We start from the raw sequence: 21,851 nt of genomic DNA on the forward strand, positions 1-21,851 counted from the left end.
CAGTGGCTGTACTAAAGAGGTGGTCTGCTAACACAGGTCCAAACACATGCTATGGAGACTTTGGGGCCCATTGACCTGGCTGTATTTATAGAGGGTGGCCTGCTTACAGGCTGACCACTACAAACTGCTAAATACCGTATAGCGGGTATATTTCGAGGGTATAAATTTTCGCGGATGGACCATTACAAAGGATTTCGCGGATTTTATTTTCGTGGTCTGAGTTCCAGCCTTTTGGCGCATGCGCACATCAACATGCAGCTGTACCTCCACACCCGTTAGCCTCGAATCCAGGCCTAGCCTATAACGGTGAGGCACCTCTTATTGTCGATAGATGTGGTCAATAATACTGAACACGCGCGAACATTTATACCCTCGAAATATACCCGCTATACGGTAGTACACACAGAGCATGGAAACATACTCTCCACAATACAAACAATGACTATACACACACAGCAGTGGTACACACAGCACATGAACTCACTGGTGGTGCGTCAGTGGAGGCTGCATAGTGACCGATGGGTAGGACCAGCACATGCTCTGGTACCATCCCACCCTTGGATAAAGCCAGGTACGTCTATATAGGGTATACAATACAAACTGTTAGTGGTCTGCTATTTGTGAGCTACATTGGAGGGATATGAATAGCAAATGAAGATAAAAATTAATTAATACAGATAGCATCAAAAGTTTTGGAGGTATTACTGCGCATGTGTAGAAGATGAGTACATGTAGTTATGTACGTATAATTATACTACCGTATAGCTGGTTATTTTCGAGGATTGACCCAGAAAAACGAAAATTTAGTGTCTCGAAATTGGTTTACATCCAGTACTGGAACCTCTTTACTGTAGGGTGTGGTCATTTGAACCACTATCATCGAAAATGTTTTGTTTGGGCAATCTGTGAAAATTTAATGCCTCGAATAACCCGCTATACGGTATAATATAAGCGTTAAATGAAATATTCTAATCAAAACTCTATTTACAGAGCGGACTCCAGTACTCCAATATTACAGGGATGGACGCACTGTACCTGTACGGTATTCTCTCAAAGAAGGTTTGGTGTAGAGCTGCAAAATGGTAGCGTGGCTTGAGACACATGGCCAGTTTACTCAGAGGCTTTGCCCCCACTGCACTCAGGTCCAGTCCGTCCTGCATGAGCATAAGGTATTATTAAGGTACTGGTCCATCCTACAATAACTGGGAGCTAGGTCTCACAGGAGCCACTGTGAACTTGTCCACTGCCCCGGGCCAATCAGAGGTGAGGAGAATGTCCACTCCACGGTAGCCCTCTCCACTGCACTGACCCTCCAGCCAGGACACATCAGAGTCAGTGAAATATGGTCGCTAGAGGGAGAAACAAAAACTAGTTCAACAACTTCTCCAGGTGATTGGGAAGAGAACTGACCAATAGATTATCTCCCTTGTCTTGATGTTGATAGGTCCTCCCCTGGTAGCTCCCACTGAGATAGGCCACCCTCAGACCACTGGATGCACTGTACACTCCACGCTGACCTGTAATGGAGTGTGACTCATGTGTGTACTGATAGAGTGGTTAACAACATGCATACACTGTACCTAGACATGTGACATTGGGGCAAAGCTCTCCTCCATCACGTGACAAGTCTCCATAGAACTAGCCATGCTCAGTCCAACACGGGCCAAGGATGAACGTCGGTAGAGGCACTGTGCATGGGGGTGTAATAAATGTCAGAGGAAGGTGATTTAATATCGTTTAATTACCTGTTTCCACCCCCTCCCGATACTTGCTCCACTCCTCCTGGCAGTCAGAGCTAAAGAAAGATCCAACACACAACAGCAGCTACATAAAGGGACAATAAATGCACTGGCACTGCAGTGAGTGTGTGCATCCATTGTATGTAGCTACCTCAAAGTCTTTGTTCTTGGAGAGGATGCTCTGGACTCTGCTAAACAGTTGCTTGAAGTGACCCTCCACATCTCCACACACCAGACTGAGTGAGGGGGAGAAGGAGATCTAGGTGAGTACACTTACACTAGAGCTTTTACATTTTCATCCTCTTTTTCATCCTTGACTGGGTGGTATTCTAAATAATGCACTACACATTGAAATACCAGCCACACCCCCTTTGCTTGCACAAAGAAGGAGGCGTATCTCGATCACCTTTTTGTTTTGTTGGCCGCTACAGCTAGCTCTCTCTGTTGCTTCACCTCCAGCTGCTTTATCAAGCTTTCTATACAGCACAGGTAAGATCAATGTGTCCTATAAACCTGAGCCTCACTGCAGATCTGTACTGTAAGGCTTTGTTTTGCTATTAATTAATAATAATTAATTAATCACTTTTTTATTACTTTGGCTTCTATATCCAGCTGAATTCCCTATTAATATTCTTTTTTCTATTAACACAGTAACGAATACAATGGCTGTAAATCCACAAGCTTTCGAGCAGTTCACTCTGAGACAAATTCACATCACTGAGAATGAATTTGGACGAGGTTCCTACGCTGTTGTCATGGAGCTAGAGTATCAAGGACTGAAATGTGCCGGCAAGAAGCTTTACCGAGTTCTCTACGAGACTGGAATCGGGCATGCAGCACGAAGGTATCTGGAGGAGTGTCACCTGCTCAGTCAAACTAGGCACCCCAACATTGTCCAGTTTCTGGGAGTCTGTTTTGAGGAAGGCTCTCAGTTCCCCATCCTAGTCATGGAGTTCCTCCCCACCAACTTGACCAGCTGTCTCGAGCGCTATGGTATTCTCCCCGATGAGATCAACTTCTCCATCCTCCATGACGTCTCACTGGGCCTGGTCTACCTCCATGGCCAAACACCAGTCATTGTGCACAGAGACCTCTCAGCCAACAATGTCCTCTTATCTACCAACATGACGGCCAAGATATCCGATCTGGGGGTTGCTCGAATATTGAACCTGACTCCCCTTCAAGTGAGTCGAATGACGGAGACCCCTGGCACCCCAGCGTACATGCCCCCCGAAGTGATGGTTGCCAACCCCCACTACAACACCAGTGTGGATGTGTTCTCCTTTGGGATCATGGTGATTCACACCTTCACAGCAGAGTGGCCACTACCAAGTATCGGCCCCACCAGAATCGATCTCCTGCTAATCCTGACAGACTGATACCAGTGACGGAAGCTGAACGACGTGAAGAGTTTCTTCGAAAAATTACCCCAGACCACCCTCTGATGGACTTCATCATGCGCTGTCTCAGCAACAACTCTCAGCAAAGGCCTAGAGCAGCGGAGATAGTGGGTCGGATGGTGGGTGTGGCACTTAAACACCCTCCCTCCTTTGAGAACAGAGTGGAGATGCTCCAGCGAGTGAGTGCCCTACTGACAGAGAAGAGGGAGCTTGAGGAGGAGGTTGTGAGGAAGGACTCGGCAATCCAGGAGAAAGCAGGAGAGATCGAGGCACTGGCGGAGGAGAAAAGACGACAAGAGGAAGAAAGTGAAAACACTGTCGAGCGTATGCAGTTGGTGCACTCTGTGGAAACTGATCAGTTTAAATTGGAGATTGAAGATTTTAAATGTCAACTCGAAGATAAAGAGATAATTTTTAACATGAAAGATACTACAATCGCTAGGTTAGAAACTCGATGTAAGCAACTCACTGAAGAGGTGGAGCAACAAATTGCCAACGTCAACTACACTCACAACGAGCTTGTATCTAAAGCTACGAAAATAGCTCAACTGGAAACAGATGTCACCAATCTCGCTGCACAAGTGGAACAGAAGCAAGCTCGTTTAGCTGACCAAAACACTATTATCGTTCACAAAGATTTTACTATTGCTGACAAAGATTCGATGCTTGCCTCCAAGGACACTTACCTTCAGAAAAATAAAACTACCATTCACAGTTTAAACGACCAACTCACCAAAACTAGAGACTACATGACCAGCAAACCACAGGTGAGCTCATCAACACTGTACCACTAAGTGCACACATCTAAAATAATTATGATACCCTCATAATAATTATTATGATTATCACCACCCTAATAGAAGTACCAAGTACAAATCTTACTGTTCCAATACAGCACCATATTCTTTTTGCGATGCCTCGGTAATTGTTGTTGTGTAGTGTGGCTTGTAATAATGGCATGGTAATACAATTACTCTTAGTGTAGCCATCTGTATTGTATGCTAATCACTACTCCGAATCATAAGCGCCAATAGCCAATAATATAGGGCTATATTTAGTGGTTCAAGGTTACCATAGTATAACTATACCTTATAGTGGGTATTTTTCATTGGTTCATATGCCTATTTAAAATTTTCATATTCGTACAGCTCAGGATAGTGACGTTGAACATAATTATTGTGCCAGAAAAATTTTGCTGTTTAAATTTTCATATGAGCTCTACTGATAATTATGAAAAGTACAAACATTTTCACCATACGAAAATAACCCTCTATATACGATATTTGTGTCGAGCCTACAGGATGCTTATAATATATTATTTGTTGCTATGGTAACCTTGACCTAATAGCCCTCTTGTCTGATAGACTCGCAAGCCACTCCCTTTTCTCTGATTGGACGGGGGCGGGAGAAAAGGGACTGGTGACTCTGGGACACATTTTGTGTCTCTACCAGAATTTGGGTAGAGATTATTCATTGATTTTTCCACGTGATCCAAAAATTGCGTGAGGTTAAGTAGAATTGCGTAGCCTGCAAAAGTGATCGCGGGCTTCTTAGCTACAGTTTAAGAATGGATGCTAGTGCTAGAAAAGAGAAGATGATGGAGTAATAACATCATCAGGCATTCAGCTAGGATATAGTCATCTAAGACACCAGCAGAGATTAGCTTGTTTTAGTTTTACGTGATGAGAACTGGCAGCCGAAAGTCATTGGTTGCCTAAAGCTTTTAATAACCTGTACAATACAAGACAGATAATGGCAGACGGCAGCAGTTGAATTGAGAGTAGTCAGACTTGTACAAGCTGTCTTAAATCGCTGCCACTCCTCGGTTCAAAGAAGGACTGCCAAGATTTCTACGTTCATCAGCTGTTCCATGCTAATCCACAAGTTGTGGCACAACAGACACTGGTACAAGGATCTATAAAATCAAAAGGCTGGCTAGATAGATCTGTATACTTGTCTTCTGTGTGTCTTTAGCTTTTGACGCATCAGAATAAATTGGATAATTTGCACGTGACATTAATATTTAATAGCATTCCTGATTTTCACAAGCTGTAGCCCAGAGTCACCAGTCCCTTTTCTCCCGCCCCCGTCCAATCAGAGAAAAGGGAGTGGCTTGCGAGTCTACTTGTCTGAGTGAACCTTACATTGATTCCCTGTTATTAGATATGCCCCTAATCACATGCAACACACAAGTTATTGACTCTCTGTATTCTCCAGTCCCTACAGGTTCAGTTGTCCTACAGTCAGTGCTCTGAGGCTCCAGTGAAGATGTCTCGTGGGCGAGCAATAACCATCAATGGCAAGGTCTACTATGGTGGAGGAGTCTGTGATGATGAGTACTGTGTCCACTGTTACGATCCGCCACAAGACGTCTGGTCAACTCTGCCCAGCCTTCCTGTACGCTATTTTGGTCTAGTGGAGGTCAAAGGTGAACTGGTAGCAGTTGGCGGTATGGATTCATCATTCTCTAGATCCAACGTGGTACATGTGTTTAACAAAGGAAGAAACTGGAAACGGACGATCCCACCCATGCCCACAGCGAGGGATTCACCAGCAGTCGTTAGTCTCCCAACGCATCTGGTCGTAGCAGGAGGTGATGTGGCCTCTGGTGGCTACACTGATAATGTTGAGATCTACAACATCAGCACCTCCCAGTGGAGTGAGACAGACAGACTACCGTATGCTTGTCGTGGCCTAAGAGGAATTGTCTACAACAACACAGTGTACCTAATGGGGGGATTTGACCTCTTTATTCTAAACAAGGTGTGTGCTGCTCAAGTCGACAAGCTCATCTCAGCAGACCGACAGGATGATAGGAGTGCCAACAAAGCCGACTCTGTCTGGAATACAATATCCAACACACCGTCTTACCGGCCCTCCCCTGTAACGATATCCGACACCCTCTTTGCTGTTGGTGGAATGGATAGTGAACGTAAAGCCACTCAAATAATCTACGCCTACTCATCCTCGATGGACTCCTGGCTCTACGTTGGTGATCTACCATCTCCTATAGCACACGCTGCCACTGTGTCAATGTCTCCAACAGAGTGCCTTATGATTGGGGGAGAAAACAATAATGAAGAAGATCAATCTACTGTGTATAAAATGAGAACCACAACAACTATTTCTTATTTATATTATGGTATGATATTTTGTATGACTCAAATCAAACTCTGGACTCAAATGTTGATAACAGATGAAAGGTTTTGTGTGTAACCAGCCCCTCCCCCTTAGATTATTGCAATGTCAGCATAAACGACCCTCTTCCACATACGTGTACAGCTCAATGGTTCTCCTGATGAAGACACTAACTGTTCTCCTGGCCGGCTGGTGTCCTGTGCCCTGTCAGCGTTATTCTCCAGTGCTGCTGGTCTCCTGGAGGGACTCTACTGTGGCAGAGAGAGCTGCTATGACGGTCAGTCCCTACACTCACTATTGACAGAGTGTGTGTGGTTGGAGTTGTGGATTATTAGATCTGGCTAGCTAGTTCAATGCATATAAATCATTTTAGAGCTGACTAGAGATGCTGTGATTTGTAGAAACAGGTGTATCAGTATAATTATCTGTATGAGCCGTTTCTACCTATCATCCAGGCCAACACCTAACTCGACTAGCTGATAATTATTCTCGTTCCCTACATGCAGTTCTTCAAGTGGACAAAGATGTCACAGCTGTAAGTACGTGGTGGAGCTATTGACTGTGCTTACACACTGTTGCTTGGTTATAGGCTGAGATGAGGAGAGCCTATCGACACCTGGCACTGGAGTACCATCCTGACAAGAACAAGGTAACAGAGGGAGGGTTGGTTAGTCTCAGTAGATATACAGCTAGTCCTAAACCATCACAAAATGCTTTATAAGATTATCTAATGTAATGGTGCCATAGTAAAGTGAATTGCACAGTGTAGACACATTGTATGTACCCCCTCCCCTCATGAAATGAATACTATACTCTCCATTTCTTTGTGTACCCCTAATACCTCACTCCCCCCTCCAGGCTGAGGGCTCTAGGGGTTCCAGCTCATCAGCACGACCTACGAGATACTGAAGGAGGAGGAGGAGAGAGCAAATGACTACATGCTTGAGAACCCTGGTAGGCAGGGCTAGGGGGTAGTTATTACTCACTACCTACTAGTAACTAGAGACACTTCCCCTGCAATTGGTGATAACTTTACCATGGCTACTCTAATGGCAGTTCTCTGTTTGCCTGTTAATTGGATAGTTATGCTAATGGAGTTGTTATATAGAGAGATGCATTCTTAGGAAGTAAATAGTTGCTATAATAGTATCATTCATATTGTACGCCAGTAGCGTAGCCAGGGGGTGGCAAAGGGTCTACTACTCTGCTCAAGTTATTGTATCTGATTATCTTGCTGAGCATGCACTCCCTTTTTTCGGAATCTTGCTGCAGTTAGCTAGCTAGTAGGCAAGAAAAACGATTTAGTCTCTAAACTGTGAGCTATTCTGGTCTAAATCTATAGACAGTTGTTTTTTTAAACTAGCTTCTTCTATGCAAATAAAACATCAGGCCACACACTAAATAGAGAAGTCAATTGTGACATCATAATTAAGAGGCGTGGCTTCCAGTCAAAATTTCGGCGATGCGCGGCTGATAAGTTGTGCCCCCTCTTCCAAAAAATCCTGGCTACGCTCTTGTACGCCCACCACACACTCACACGATAAGTTACTGCCCCCTCACAGAGCAAGTGTACCGTCACTACTATCACTACTACCGTCGTCGAGTGAACCCCCAGGTGGACATCTGAGTGGTTGTGGGTGTGGCCATCAGCGTCATCTCTCTGGTCCAGTACCTCGACTGGTGGCACTCATACAATACAGCCATCACTGCAGCTCAGAATGCCAAGGTCAGACTAGTTTGCAATGCTTGTGTACTGATTGTTATGAGTGGGCGGTGTAATTAGGTTATACAGTGGAACCTCCATTAATAACCACCTCCAAAGAGCAACCACACGCTATATAACGGCCAAGAGCTCAGGTCCGGATTGAAACTACAATGACTTCAATGTAAAGCAACCTCTCAGGAGCGACCACCTCTCTACTCCGTATAACGGGCAGCTTTCTAGTCCCCAACAAGCTTTAGCAATAGAAAATAACCTCCCAGAACGGACAGCCACACCCAGAATTAGCAGAAATTTATTGCTGAGATAGCATTATTTTGCACAATTGTGAAAACCTGGCTGTATAGCTTGTCTCTACAGCCTTTTCAAAGCTTGTATGAGCTAAAGAAGCAGTTTGCAAAGCCCCAAGATTCATTTGCAGCAAGAAATGACTCATAGAAAATACGTAGCTGGCAATCGAAACCTCCCAAGGAAGACCACCTCTCTATAACGGCCAAAAGGCTGTTCCCCAATGGTGTCCGTTTTATGGAGGTTCCACTGTAGTGTTAGTAAGATTGTTACTGTGTCCACTCTAAAACTACAGCCTCATTTATAACAGAGCATTGTTAGTTGTGCATCCTCTTAATGTTGCAGTGGTTGTTCCATTCTGATACACCTTGAGTAGAAATATTGCTGACAATAATAAGAATGTGATCGACATACACATATATAATGCATGTCATGCATATACAGTGTAGTTTGTTAACGGACACTCCCCCCCCCCACACACACACACAGGTAGAAGATGCTTGTGCAACGTACTATGAAAGTGCCAGCCCCATAAGAAGGACTGGGAGAAATCATTACTCTCAGCAAACACTCGTACAGATGGTCCCTCTATAATTATATAACTGTCACTGATCATGCATCATTCATTATTAATTTTATCTCCCCAGTCATATTTCGAGGGTATAAATGTTCGCGGTTTTTTCGCGGATTGTGCCTGTACTGCGAAAATTTATACCCACGAAAATTATATCTTATTGAATAGTAGACGTGTTCAGTATTATTGACCACACCTATTCGACAATAAGAGGAAAGAAAAAAGGAATCAAGAGACAAGGATCCCGGTATATATAGCCAGCTAGCTTGCTCTACGTCTATGCCCAGATTGTTTTGTACTGGTGGTATCCCCTGACCATGGCCTACACAGCAAATTAACGTTCTGCTACAGGTGGACCGATTCTATTATTTTATACAGGCCAGGCCTAGATTCAAGGCTAACGGTGTGGAGGTTACTGCATGCATGCACCAAAAGGCTGGAACTTAGACCACGAAAATAAAATCCGCGAAATCCTTTGTAGAGATCCATGCGCGAAAATGTATACCCTCGAAATATACCCGCTATACGGTATATCTGTAAAAATATTTATATAATTATATACTAAAGCTTCAGCCCATTGCTGAAAATTATAATCCAATTATGACCATCATAATTACACAAGTATCAGAGCCGGAGGTAGCCTCGATCCCAGGCCGAGTTGTTCACCTAACCGTTATAAAAGCGAAAACTCGGCCTGAGATCGAGGCTAAATCTAGCCTCCTTCACCCGCCTTTGAAAGAAGAGGCCTGCTATCGACTGCTTGCGCATGCGCCAAATTATTGGATTTTTTCCTCGTAAATATTCCTATAATACTTGATACATCAGAGAAAATATCCTAAAAGTCATACACAGAGCTATATAGCTAGCTAGCTAGAGACAGAGCTGTGTAGGTTTGTTGTACTGCTATTTTCTTCTGATAGAATCAGTAGCAGTAGTATAGTAGACTTTCACCAAAGTTAGTGTTAAATGGGCGTGGCCTGTCCATATAGGCTCTTATCAGCCGTCACTCCTTTCAGACGATCGTCATCCACACTGTTGCAGGCTGTGAGTCTTTTGTTAACATAGCAGGCTAAGGGTAGCTATCAGAGAATGCTATCCGATGGGCTAGAAACCTTCAATCAAACTTTCTATCTACTTCCTTCAATCCACTTCCTTTCGTTGTGATGTCATAGTTTTACTGAGCATAAAACGATGTTATCCAAGCCCCCAGATACCTGGGGGGATATTAGCGCATGCGCAAGCAGTCGATACCAGGCCCACTTCCCTAGTGGGAAGTGCGGCCTGGGATCGAGGCTAGGCTAAATCTGACACTGATCCTGCGCGGTACTACTACGTCTATTACCAGCACCTTTGTCAGTAACGATTATTACCAAACTTCATTTTTAATGAGAAAAGTGGTCAGATTTTGGCCTGACCAGTTCTGCCGGCCCTGAGTAATACAATAATGTTGCGCATGCGCAAGCAGTCAGAGCTTTAAGCTGTGTCAAACTTCACCAAGACCAAGCTTTCTTTACAGGTAAGTTTATATAATATAAATGATGGTCCTGCAACTAATAATGCTTTACATTCCATGCATGCATGCATGCATGCAAAAAAAGCTGAAGAATGAGGGGGGGATATATCTTTCATTGAGTGTGGCACGAATTGCCATGTATTAACTACCTTGAAATCATTTGCTGCCTATAGAAACCAGCATAGAAACCACTTGCTGCATAGATGTAAATACTTTGGTATAGTTTTTTTCTGTTTTTGGTGGCTGAACTGCATGCATATTATAATAATGCTGTCTAGTAAATGTCTATAGTGTCACTATACTGATATAAAAGTAATGATTTGAAGTATATGGGTGGAGGTGGCCTCCGGTCTCAAAAGGTCACTTTTCCCCAGCTTATACAAAATAGACCAGAGTGTGTATACACAAATCCAAATTTTATGCGTAACGCTCTACACTTTTACTGGTGTGTTTCAAAGAGTCTGTAAACTCAAGTAATGGGTTCATTAAATAATTGTTTATGTTCACTCCATAGTAAACATTATTTTATGAGCTAAAACTATAGGTCTTGAGCATAAATTTGCAGTTTTACTGACCAGAATGCAGCTATATATAGCAACATTTCGCTCACTTTAGAAATTGCTGATCTATTCAAGGTTCCTTATTTGTATAATTATTGTTTCTTGTTGGTATAGTGACCTATAATTACAGTGAACCAATTTTAACAGTGTCGTATGTTACTGACCAACCACTAACTTTAAAGAGACTACACCGTTTTTCTTTGTCTATAGCATGTTTTAAAATTAATTATCTGGTGTATTGTTAGGGTATTTTGTTTCGCCCCCGCGATATTTATGGAGTATGAATATCATTGTCACTATGTTTTTAGTGTAGCATCAGACAAGTTGTACTGGAGTGTTCTTGCGTCAATTTTTAGCATGGATAAACCTGGGAATCTTCAACTGAGGGCTTTATCCAATTAAAGAAAGGTAGGGGCAGGGTCAGACAAAGAGAACTTTTGAAAAAAGTCAATCTGGTTGGAGCTAGCCTCGACTCCAGCCCCCTTTCTCAGCGGCCTGGAATTGAGGCTAGGTTGGAGCTAGCCTCGATCCTGTTTATCGGAAGATCAAACGTATTTTTAGATACTTACCGTCTACTCTTAGCTTTTACTCTCCCGTACAGGGCCGTAGACAGCGGGGGGGGGGGGCAGGGGGGGCAGTGCAGCATTCTAGATCTGCCAAATTACTGATCTGCACATGCATGCCCTAGTCTGGGGGCCAGACCTAATAGCTCGGGGAAAAATCAAGAGAGCTAGGCTCTTTCTCTCTTCCCCTCCCCCCTCTTGAGAAAAGGTCTGGCCCCCAGACCATAGATTGAAGAGTTAGAGGGATAGGAAACGGTTGGTATCTCGATTAACATCCGCGCTACTCTGCGGTTTAATCGAGGCCATCACAACAATATCTATTTCTACACTCAGTGCATAATAAACTACAAGTAACTGTGCTTAGTCCTTGCAACTCACTTATATTTCAAGGTCTATACCTATTGTAGTAGTCATAACCAGCACGCTTACACGTTACATGTTCCAATAGCTCTAAAACAGCCTTGGGAACATATAACTTTATTGGAAAGTCTCTTTTTACTGGGTGTGGTCAGTCATTAGCAAGTACTACACTTGGCTCATGGACTAGGCGTGTTATAAGTTGCTGAAAGAGATGATGTCTCGAGGAAACACAGCTTTGGGAGTTACCCGGCAAAAATGTGGTTAATAACCTCGTTCATAGAGCTTAGCGCGGATAATTTTCGAGGCTCTACTGCAGATTCAATGTAAAATCATCACGTGCACCACTCCGTTTCCTATCCCTCTAACTCTTCAATCTATGCCCAGACTAATGCATGCCCAATGCTTAGAATGATGTCATGAAATTGAGATGTGGGCAGGGCTATCTGATGCGCATGCTGACTGTTGAGAACGAGTGATGACCTTTTTTTAGGTAAAATCTAAGCTCCACTGCGCCTCTGGAAGCAGGAGTATCTTTCTAGCTAAAGCTACCTTGTTTTAGTTGGTCTAAGTTGTGCCACAGCAAGTTGGAAGTTGCCATACTCGGAGGATATGAAATAACAATTGACCTTTTTTTTTAGGAAAAATTTTCAGCTATTATTTTGCCACCCCTGCAAACCTAAGCTATCTACGGCCCTTCCGTATGAAGTTTTACAACGAATATCTCTTCATCTGGCCCTCTGGAAGGTACTTAGCTACATATAGATACCAATAAAGCTTGCTGAAAGTACTTACTGCTCTTATAAATTGACGCAAAAAATAGTCTATATATACTTGCGGTTTTGATGCCCACTTTTCTCATTCATGAATCTTTATAATCATGGCATTCTGGCATTCTTACACAAAACAATAGAAGTAGAGAGTTGATAATCATACAATATAAGTACAGCAGACTTCTTTGAACCTGCAAAAGAGAAAAAGCTAGCTGACAGAATTAAACTCATGAATATTCATGAGTGATCACAATACCCTAACCTTAATATTGCTATTCACACAGTAACGAAGACAATGGCTGTAAATCCACAAGCTTTCGAACAGTTTACTCTGAGACAAATTCGCATCACTGAGAATGAGTTTGGACGAGGTTCCTACGCTGTTGTCATGGAGCTAGAGTATCGAGGACTGAAATGTGCTGGCAAAAAGCTTTACCGAGTTCTCTATGAGACTGGAATCGGGCATGCAGCACGAAGGTATCTGGAGGAGTGTCACCTGCTCAGTCAAACTAGGCACCCCAACATAGTCCAGTTTCTGGGAGTCTGTTTTGAAGAAGGCTCTCAGTTCCCTATCCTAGTCATGGAGTTCCTCCCCACCAACTTGACCAGCTGTCTCGAGCGCTACGGTATTCTCCCCGATGAGATAAACTTCTCTATCCTCCATGACGTCTCACTGGGCCTGGTCTACCTCCATGGCCAAACACCAGTCATTGTGCACAGAGACCTCTCAGCCAACAATGTCCTCTTGTCCACTAACATGACAGCCAAGATATCTGATCTGGGGGTTGCTCGAATATTGAATCTGACCCCCCTTCAAGTGAGTCGAATGACAGAGACCCCTGGCACCCCAGCGTACATGCCCCCCGAAGTGATGATTGCCAACCCCCACTACGACACCAGTGTGGATGTGTTCTCCTTTGGGATCATGATGATTCACACCTTCACAGCAGAGTGGCCACTACCAAGTATCGGCCAGACACGAATTGATCCTGCTAATCCCAATGGTCTGATACCAGTGACGGAAGCTGAAAGACGTGAAGAGTTTCTTCGAAAGATTCCCCCAGACCACCCTCTGATGGACCTCATCATGCGCTGTCTCAGCAACAACCCTCAGCGAAGGCCTAGAGCAGCGGAGATAGTGGGTCGGATGGTGGGTGTGGTACTTGAACACCCTCCCTCCTTTGAGAACAGAGTGGAGATGCTCCAGCGAGTGAGTGCCCTACTGACAGAGAAGAGGGAGCTTGAGGAAGAGGTTGTGAGGAAGGACTCGGCTATCCAGGAGAAAGCAGGAGAGATCGAGGCACTGGCGGAGGAGAAAAGACGACAAGAGGAAGAAAGTGAAAACACTGTCGAGCGTATGCAGTTGGTGCACTCTGTGGAAACTGATAAACTAGTAACTGAACACAGTGTAGAGATAGAGGATCTCAGAGTTGCATTGGAGTTTAAAGAATCATTGGCTCCCACGTGCACAAAAGATGCACTGGTGAATTCTAAAGATACTACCATCGCTAGGTTAGAAACTCGATGTAAGCAACTCACTGAAGAGAGGAAGCAACAAATTGCCAACACTAACAACGAGCTTGTATCTAAAGTTACGAAAATAGCTCAACTGGAAACAGATGTCACCAATCTCACTGCACAAGTGGAACAAGAGATAGCAGACAAAAACTATCTTATCACCTACAAAGATTTGACTATTGCTGACAAAAACTCCACTATTTTTGCTAAAGATTTGATTATCACTAACAAAGATTTGATGCTTGCCTCCAAGGACACTTCTCTTCAGAAGCATAAAACCACCATTCAGAGTTTAAATGACCAACTTACCAAAACCAGAGACTACCTGACCAGCAAACCACAGGTGAGCTCATCAACACTGTACCACTAAGTGCACACATCTAATTTATATCGCTACTCCAATAGAAGTGCCAAGTCAGTGGCGTAGGCAGAGGGGGGCTGACGGGGCTAGAGCACCCCCATTTGTGTTTCATTAACTCCAAACCAATCTATTCTGCACTGTACTGCATGATTGTGTATAGTTACTAGAATGGAAATGTGGGCAGGGTCATCTACTGCGCATGCTTACTGCTGATGAAAAGTGATGACCTTTTTTTTAGGTGAAATTCCAAGCTATTCAGCGCCTGCTCTGGCCCTGCTCAATGGATTTGAGCCCTGCCCTTCCCAAAATCCTGGCTACGCCACTGCAAGTCTAAAGCTCATAATGAATTGATGGCCATGCATGACAACTGTGTTGTATTGCAGCGTGTAATCCAGGCTATGTGATTCTTGTTAGTGTGTCACTTACTTCCATTGTAGTGAGCCACAGGCATATCTCCTATTGCCACCCTAACTAGTGTTCAATCTGCACTGTAAAAACAAATGGGTTATTTCAACCAATTTGTTTTTACAGTGTGGCGCTGTACTAATGCCTCTCGCCATGTTTTTGCTTTCGCTGAAAAGTATTAGAGTTTTATATTAGTTTCTATTTTATATTAAAGTTAGCTTATCTATATAAAGTCGCTGAGAAGAAAAGACTTATTTACATGCATCTATTGTTGTATTATGTGGCTTACTAGGACCTCAAGAAAGAAGAAAATTGATTCTTCCAGGATCTGTAGTTCAGTGTATATAATGTCTAAGAAGAAAAGACCTGTGTACATGCACATTGTTATCTATGGTAGTGTTTTGTGGCTTACCAGGCCTTCAAGATAAAGATGATTCTGCCAGGAGGATCTGGATCTGGATCTGGATATTATTTCTCACACATGGGGGAATGAGCGCGCATGCGCATTACATTCACAGGAATAATTAAAGGGTGTATCCAAAGAGATCAATTTCACAAATGCTACAGAGTTTTTCAGGTTGCTTGCAACAATTAATTGTGGAAATTTAACTCACGTGATGTTTTGCTCACGTGCCTTATGCCTTAATTAGCTTATAAGAGTGGGTGGGAGAGAAATGACAGCAAAAAACAGCAGAAGTTGTTCAGTGTTCATACAAATGAAGAGTGATAATCTGACACTGTAATGCTGTGCAATATATTTTGTCAAATTCGTACAGGTTCGTCTAGACTTTTTAAAGACAGATCCTCAGAAAATACTCAACTCAGCAGTAAAACAGAAGAATTGGGAGCCAGCCTACAGGATTCTAGGATTGCAGTATATATTAAATTTTGTTGGAGAGCATATAGGATTTCTCCAGCATACACACAATTCTTTAATAATAATTATTGTATGTATGCTGGTAAATTATGCTCTCCAGCAAGTAATACTACACTACAGATCTAAGATCCCACTCACTTCTTCTCTGAGGGTCTAGCAACTTAAAGTCTAGTACAAAGCTTTGAATGTGTGTTGTTCAGCTAGCTACAATCTAGCTACAATGCCTGCCCCTCCCACTTTAATTTTGACTTATAAGGCTGAGGCACGTGAGCAAAACACACGTGAGTCAAATTTCCACAATGCAAGCAACCTGAAAAACTATGTTCTGCTAGCTAGCTGTTTTAATGGTGATATTAACAGGAACGTTTCCATATGCTGACTTGGCACTTTCTAATTATGATCGCCCTCTATATATTTTCTTGTGCTATCAGGAGCACAAGAGTGCTCCCTGGCCCTCTGGAGTGCCCCTGGTGCTATCAAGAGCCTTATAAATTTATTGTATGTAAGCCAATCCTATTAAATACATCATGGCTGAGTTAGTGGTTCATAATTATGGTTTCAGTATTGATCATCTTGCATGTTGGAGGAGGCATGCATAAACATTTGAAACACATGCTTTGCTTCCAAGTTTCATTGATTACCACAGTCATGGTACAGAGACTATTAATGCACATTCGATGTAAACTTGTAACAGAAATTATGTTCAGGGAAGTGAAGTGAAGTGAAAAGTTATCATGTATAGTGAGGCTGCATGTATCCCACGTTTCTTCCTCTGGAAACTCTCAGCTGAAAAGTGATAATTGTTATTAGAATAAAAAAAAAGCTGCTTACTTTTTTATTGAGATGCATCACTGGCAGCCATAACCCTTCTGTCTCCAGCCCTATATAGCGATAGAAAAAGACATTCGGCTATAGGATAGTCATACCACGCTCCAAACAGGTATAAACCAAGAAGATGCTCACGAGTTCATGCTGGCAATTCTTGACATAATCAACAGCCACCTACATACAGTACACTACTACCTGTAGTTGTATAGAAGCAAGTATTGATAAAGTGTAGTAATAATCAGACTGAGGTTCCTCCTTTTTATATACCTTTTACCTTCTTACAAGTAGATGAGTCTGGTCCACAGTAGTGTATATGCATGAGTCTAGTCTCTGGAAGAATCATTGACATGAGCCGCGCCGCTCTGCCTCACTAGAACCAAGAGTTTATGATAGATAAACTCTTCCTAGAACTACATGTAGCCAGCTGATTTAAAATTGCATATAGAGTGCTGAGTCAGCAACAAAATAATAGTGTCAATATTCGTTGAGTCAGCATATGGAAACCTTCCTGTTAATATCATCATTCCCTGTTATTATCGCCTTTCTTTTTAACAGATATTTTCTGAGTATTGTAGCTAACAAAAAGCTAGCGTTTTAGTGCAAGGCTAACTCATATGTTGAATAGAAAGTTTGTGCGGACAGATGATGCTATGAAAGATTCTGAAGAGACTGCAACAGCCGTCAATGTGAGTCAAACTAGCCATAACTCGAGAAAGAAGCTTTAGTTTGCTAATCCACGAATCAATATCCAAGAGAACGTGGCTAGAAGCCTATAGAAGCTGTTAGCTTTCGTCGCATTGCAACCGTTGAGCAGTTACAGCTGGAACAGACACACAGACCACACACAGTCAGCTTTACCGTATCCCTCTTGCGGCTACGCCTCGAGGCATAATAAAAGCTAGTGCCAAGTCTAAAGCTTACTGTTATTGAACGCCAAATCATTTTATTTGTAATGCTTGTGTAATTAGAATGACAGTTGTTGTGTATTATTATGTGGCTTATAATCTATGTGTACAATACAGTCATAGCTATGCGTACACGTACATGTATAACGTGTACAATTATTTCTATAGTATAATTAGCCATGTACGTGAATTTCACCACTCCAATATAAGAGCCAAATTAGAATAATTAATTTGTGTCCCACAGGATCGATAACTGATAATAACTAGTGTTCAAGCTGGCGTTGTGCTAATGCCTCTCGCCATGATTTGCTTTCGCTCAAAAGTATAGAAGAGGAAAAAGTGTATAAAATAATCTGTCTAAAATGATTTGCATCTATTCAATTGTATAATTATGGTATCATTGTTGTGTTTTGTGGCTGCTTATATATACCAGGATCTTAAGGATCTAGGAAGCAACAAAGAAGAAGATTTTGTTTTCAATTAATTATAAGCGGAAGTGCATAATTTTACTAATTATTTCATAAAGTTAGCTTATCTATATAAAGTCACTGAGAAGAAAAGACTTATTACATGCATCTATTGTTGTATTATGTGGCTTTAATACTAGAACCTCAAGAAAGAAGAAAATTGATTCTTCCAGGATCTGTACTTCAGTGTATAATTATAATATCTAAGAAGAAAAGACTTGTGTACATGCATATTGTTATCTATATTGTTATATAGTAGTGTTTTGTGGCTTACCAGGCCCTCAAGAAAAATATAATTCTGCCAGGAGGATCTGGATCTGGATCCTTGGATATCACACGTGGGGAATGAGCGCGCATGCGCATTACATCCACAAGAATAATTAAAGGGTGTGTCCAAAGAGATCAATGGCTACTGCTAGCTAGCTGTTTTAACAGGTATTTTCTGAGTCTTGTAGCTAACAAAAAGCTAGCGCTTTAGTGCAAGGCTAACTTATATGTTGAATAGAAAGTTTGTGTGGACAGATGATGCTATGAAAGATTCTGAAGAGACTGCAACAGCCTTCAATGTGAGTCAAACTAGCCATAACTCGAGAAAGAAGCTTTAGTTTGCTAATCCACGAATCAAAATCCAAGAGAACGTGGCTAGAAGCCTATAGAAGCTGTTAGTTTTCGTCGCACTGCAACCGTTGAGCAGTTACAGCTGGAACAGACACACACACACACAGACAGACAGACACACACACAGTCAGCTTTACCGTATCCCTTGTGCGGCTACGCCTCGAGGCATAATAATTTTTTTAGTAACCTTGTAACATTATCATCTGGCGTTAATATGTGATTAGGGTTACATTTCAAATGCCCTTAATTACTAGCTACACAATCATAAATGTCTTCCATTACACACAAGTTATTGACTCTCTGTATTCTCCAGTCCCTACAGGTTCAGTTGTCCTACAGTCAGTGCTCTGAGGCTCCAGTGAAGACGTCTGGTGGGCAAGCGGTAACCATCAATGGCAAAGTCTACTATGGTGGAGGAGGCTGTGATGATGATGATGACAACTACTGTGTCTACTGTTACGATCCGCCACAAGACGTCTGGTCAACTCTGCCAAGATTTCCTGTACGATATTTTGGTCTAGGGGAGGTCAAAGGTGAACTGGTAGCAGTTGGCGGTGTGGATTTATCCCGCTCTACATCCAATGTAGTACATGTGTTTAACAAAGGAAGGAACTGGAAACGTACGATCCCACCCATGCCCACAGCGAGGTTTTCATTAGCAGTCGTTAGTCTCCAAACACATCTGATTGTAGTAGGAGGTGATGTGGGCTCTGGTGACTACACTGATAATGTTGAGATCTACAACATCAGCACCTCCCAGTGGAGCGAGACAGACAGACTACCGTATGCTTGTATTGGCCAAAGAGGAATTGTCTACAACAACACAGTGTACCTAATGGGGGGATCTGACGGCAAGAATCTAAACAAGGTGTGTGCTGCTCAAGTCGACAAGCTCATCTCAGCAGACCGACAGGATGATGGGAGTGCCAACAAAGCCGACTCTGTCTGGAATACAGTATCCAACACACCGTCTTACCGGCCCTCCCCTGTAACGATATTCGATACCCTCTTTGCTGTTGGTGGAAAGGATAGTGGTGAAGCCACTCAAAGGATTTACCCCTACTCATCCTCGATGGACTCCTGGCTCTACGTTGGTGATCTACCATCTCCTATAGCATACGCTGCCACTGTGCCACTGTCTCCAACACAGTGCCTTATTATTGGGGGAATGAACAAAGAAAGAGAAAGACAATCGACCGTCTATAAAATTAGTATCACAAAAACTGTTTTTTGAGTGTACTGATATAATTACTAGGAGCATGCAGAGCATGTTTGGGGCGAGCGAGCAATATGTGTTTGTTGTACAGTGCATGATGTGGTAATTTAAGTTTATTTATCGAATGAAATGAAATTAGTAACAGTGATTGTGTAACAGTGAATAAAAACCGAGTAGTCTGATGCAGTGGGTTAGATACGACTTCCCTGTGCCAGTTGTATACCCGTGACAATTATTCTGAGTGGTGTAGGGTTATTGTGCTCTTTGACTGTGGTGTAACATCAAGATTCAAGGTGAAACATATGTATGAGTGAAAGTTCAGCATGAAAGAGCTGGCTATACAAACTAACATGAGGAGCAAGGTTAGGAGCAAGGAGATATTATGACTTCTTGCTGGACCCAAATTACATGATAGTATACTGTGAACAATCCTTACCGGGTAAGTAAGTTACTCTGATCTGAGCTGGTCTGACCTGCCATAGTGCTGTATTGTCTAAAGGTGCATGTGCAACTTCAGAAGTCTCCACCTGAGCTGCATGCTCTGACCTGTCGTAGTGACTGGTCTAGATCTCTGTTTTGTCCTGTTGAGCTAGCAGGTTTATTATCACAAAAACACAACACTTGTAAGTGAAACATGGCAAGTAAGCTGCTGTGACCTCCTGCAGGCGTGCCTGTGTGATCTTAGGCTCAGAAGGTCCCCATCTGAGCTGCTCTAACCTGCATGCTGTAGGCGTGCTTGTAGCCTCAAGAGTCTCTGTGTCTTGTCTGAGCCCCTTCGTTCCTGAGTGTAGCTAGCTCTTGCCAGATCTTCGAAGTCATCCTTCAACGGCCATCTTGCTGCTTCCGTGGACCTCACCATTGCGGACTCCAACCTCTCTGTCTAAATTCTGAATAATAATAATATTATAGCTTCACATTACCCTGCCATATCTATATTTCAGCCTCAGTCACGCATTCATTACATGTTTATTAAAAAAAAAAAAAAAAAAAAAAAAAAAAGCTAGCTCTTGTGCCCATGCGCAGCTTTCACGTAAAAGTTGGTAAAGGGTCACGAGTACAAAAAACAAATATCGTGCCGGTCCATGACACACACACACACACACACCAGAGATACAAAAGAAAGGGGATTGGAAACGAAATTTTTACGAAATTTTTGCGTGAAGCATTCCGTGTTATAGGGCGTGGCTAAAACTACAAAGGATTATATTTATAGTCAGCATGCTCATTACCAGTCTTGACTGCTCTACAATGTGCTGTACATAGAAACAGTGAAATTGATCATTTTTAATGTTGATTTTTCTAAAAAGTAAAGAGAATTTAGCTCTAAAAAGTCGACTAAGCCATGCAGCCACTATTACTAGACAAATAAATGCTATGCAAGAAGAAATAGCCTTTACTATGAAGTCGTAGGAGGGACAGGCCCGTGGCGTGTCTAAAAGTATACTAAAGCAGTTTGAAGGACTATACTGCAAACGTTTATGAACAGTACAGCTTATTTATAGCATGAAGCCATTCTATGTAGCACTTAGATACATAATAACCAAGTCAAGCAATGTCCTTTGCTGTTTTAACTTCACAGGAGGGACAGAGAAAAGTTGACATAGAGTAATTCAAGCTAAACTCAAAAAAATTGGAAACAGAGTAAAGACAACGGACTTAGAGCTTGTCAGTGGTATAAGCTTACTTCTCTCAAGTATCTCCCAGGCCCTGAGTGATCTCTAGTGGATAGGAGAGCTAGAAACCAGGGATACAAAACTTTTCCATGTAATTATTTGCGAGCGCAATAATTACACGGAGTGCTTCACCGGATGTCAGTCCTTTTACATAGGGCGTGGGCGGTCGTTTCCAATCCCCTTTCTTTTGTATCTCTGCACACACACACACACACACACACACAGACAAAATTGCAACGTTCATCACTAGGAAGGGACTCGCTTCGCTCGCCCCAATTATGCCTCGGTGCGCATGCGCAAGCGAGGTATACGTAGTGTGTTTGTGTGTCTGTGTTGTGTGTGTGTGTGTAGACTATTT

The 21,851-nt window shown here is 42.6% G+C and overlaps 3 protein-coding genes and 1 long non-coding RNA gene across 4 annotated transcripts; 3 read left to right on the plus strand and 1 right to left on the minus strand.

The window, feature by feature from the left end:
- The first annotated feature begins 2,122 nt into the window (after window positions 1–2,122).
- LOC135334290 (uncharacterized) lies at window positions 2,123–3,118 on the plus strand. The gene is made up of 2 exons (XM_064529421.1): window positions 2,123–2,228; window positions 2,391–3,118. Exon 2 carries the CDS (start codon window positions 2,402–2,404, stop codon window positions 3,116–3,118), a length of 717 nt encoding a protein of 238 aa, XP_064385491.1. The 5' UTR covers window positions 2,123–2,228; window positions 2,391–2,401.
- Window positions 3,046–8,923, plus strand: LOC135334289 (uncharacterized). The gene is made up of 6 exons (XM_064529420.1): window positions 3,046–3,906; window positions 5,357–6,554; window positions 6,784–6,926; window positions 7,136–7,231; window positions 7,840–8,003; window positions 8,775–8,923. Exons 1-2 carry the CDS (start codon window positions 3,184–3,186, stop codon window positions 6,353–6,355), a joined length of 1,722 nt encoding a protein of 573 aa, XP_064385490.1. The 5' UTR covers window positions 3,046–3,183; the 3' UTR covers window positions 6,356–6,554; window positions 6,784–6,926; window positions 7,136–7,231; window positions 7,840–8,003; window positions 8,775–8,923.
- A 1,351-nt stretch (window positions 8,924–10,274) lies between these two features.
- On the plus strand, window positions 10,275–19,999 carry LOC135332818 (uncharacterized). The gene is made up of 3 exons (XM_064527739.1): window positions 10,275–10,375; window positions 12,910–14,486; window positions 18,918–19,999. Exons 2-3 carry the CDS (start codon window positions 12,921–12,923, stop codon window positions 19,836–19,838), a joined length of 2,487 nt encoding a protein of 828 aa, XP_064383809.1. The 5' UTR covers window positions 10,275–10,375; window positions 12,910–12,920; the 3' UTR covers window positions 19,839–19,999.
- LOC135332820 (uncharacterized) lies at window positions 16,415–17,060 on the minus strand. Its single transcript, XR_010393643.1, has 2 exons — window positions 16,618–17,060; window positions 16,415–16,572 (listed from the first exon to the last, which is right to left on the minus strand). It is a non-coding gene; the product is annotated as an uncharacterized LOC135332820 (long non-coding RNA).
- Window positions 20,000–21,851: the final 1,852 nt, after the last annotated feature.

Source organism: Halichondria panicea, chromosome 3, assembly GCF_963675165.1.
Source record: "Halichondria panicea chromosome 3, odHalPani1.1, whole genome shotgun sequence".
Taxonomy (NCBI): Eukaryota; Metazoa; Porifera; class Demospongiae; order Suberitida; family Halichondriidae; genus Halichondria; species Halichondria panicea.

Excerpts from the sequence above, each read along its gene's own strand:
- LOC135334290 (XM_064529421.1), top strand. The coding sequence starts at position 2,402 with ATGGCTGTAAATCCACAAGCTTTCGAGCAGTTCACTCTGAGACAAATT.
- LOC135334289 (XM_064529420.1), top strand. The coding sequence starts at position 3,184 with ATGGACTTCATCATGCGCTGTCTCAGCAACAACTCTCAGCAAAGGCCT. Across the intron at positions 3,907-5,356 it reads ACATGACCAGCAAACCACAG|TCCCTACAGGTTCAGTTGTC; the intron begins GTGAGCTCATCA and ends TGTATTCTCCAG.
- LOC135332818 (XM_064527739.1), top strand. The coding sequence starts at position 12,921 with ATGGCTGTAAATCCACAAGCTTTCGAACAGTTTACTCTGAGACAAATT. Across the intron at positions 14,487-18,917 it reads ACCTGACCAGCAAACCACAG|TCCCTACAGGTTCAGTTGTC; the intron begins GTGAGCTCATCA and ends TGTATTCTCCAG.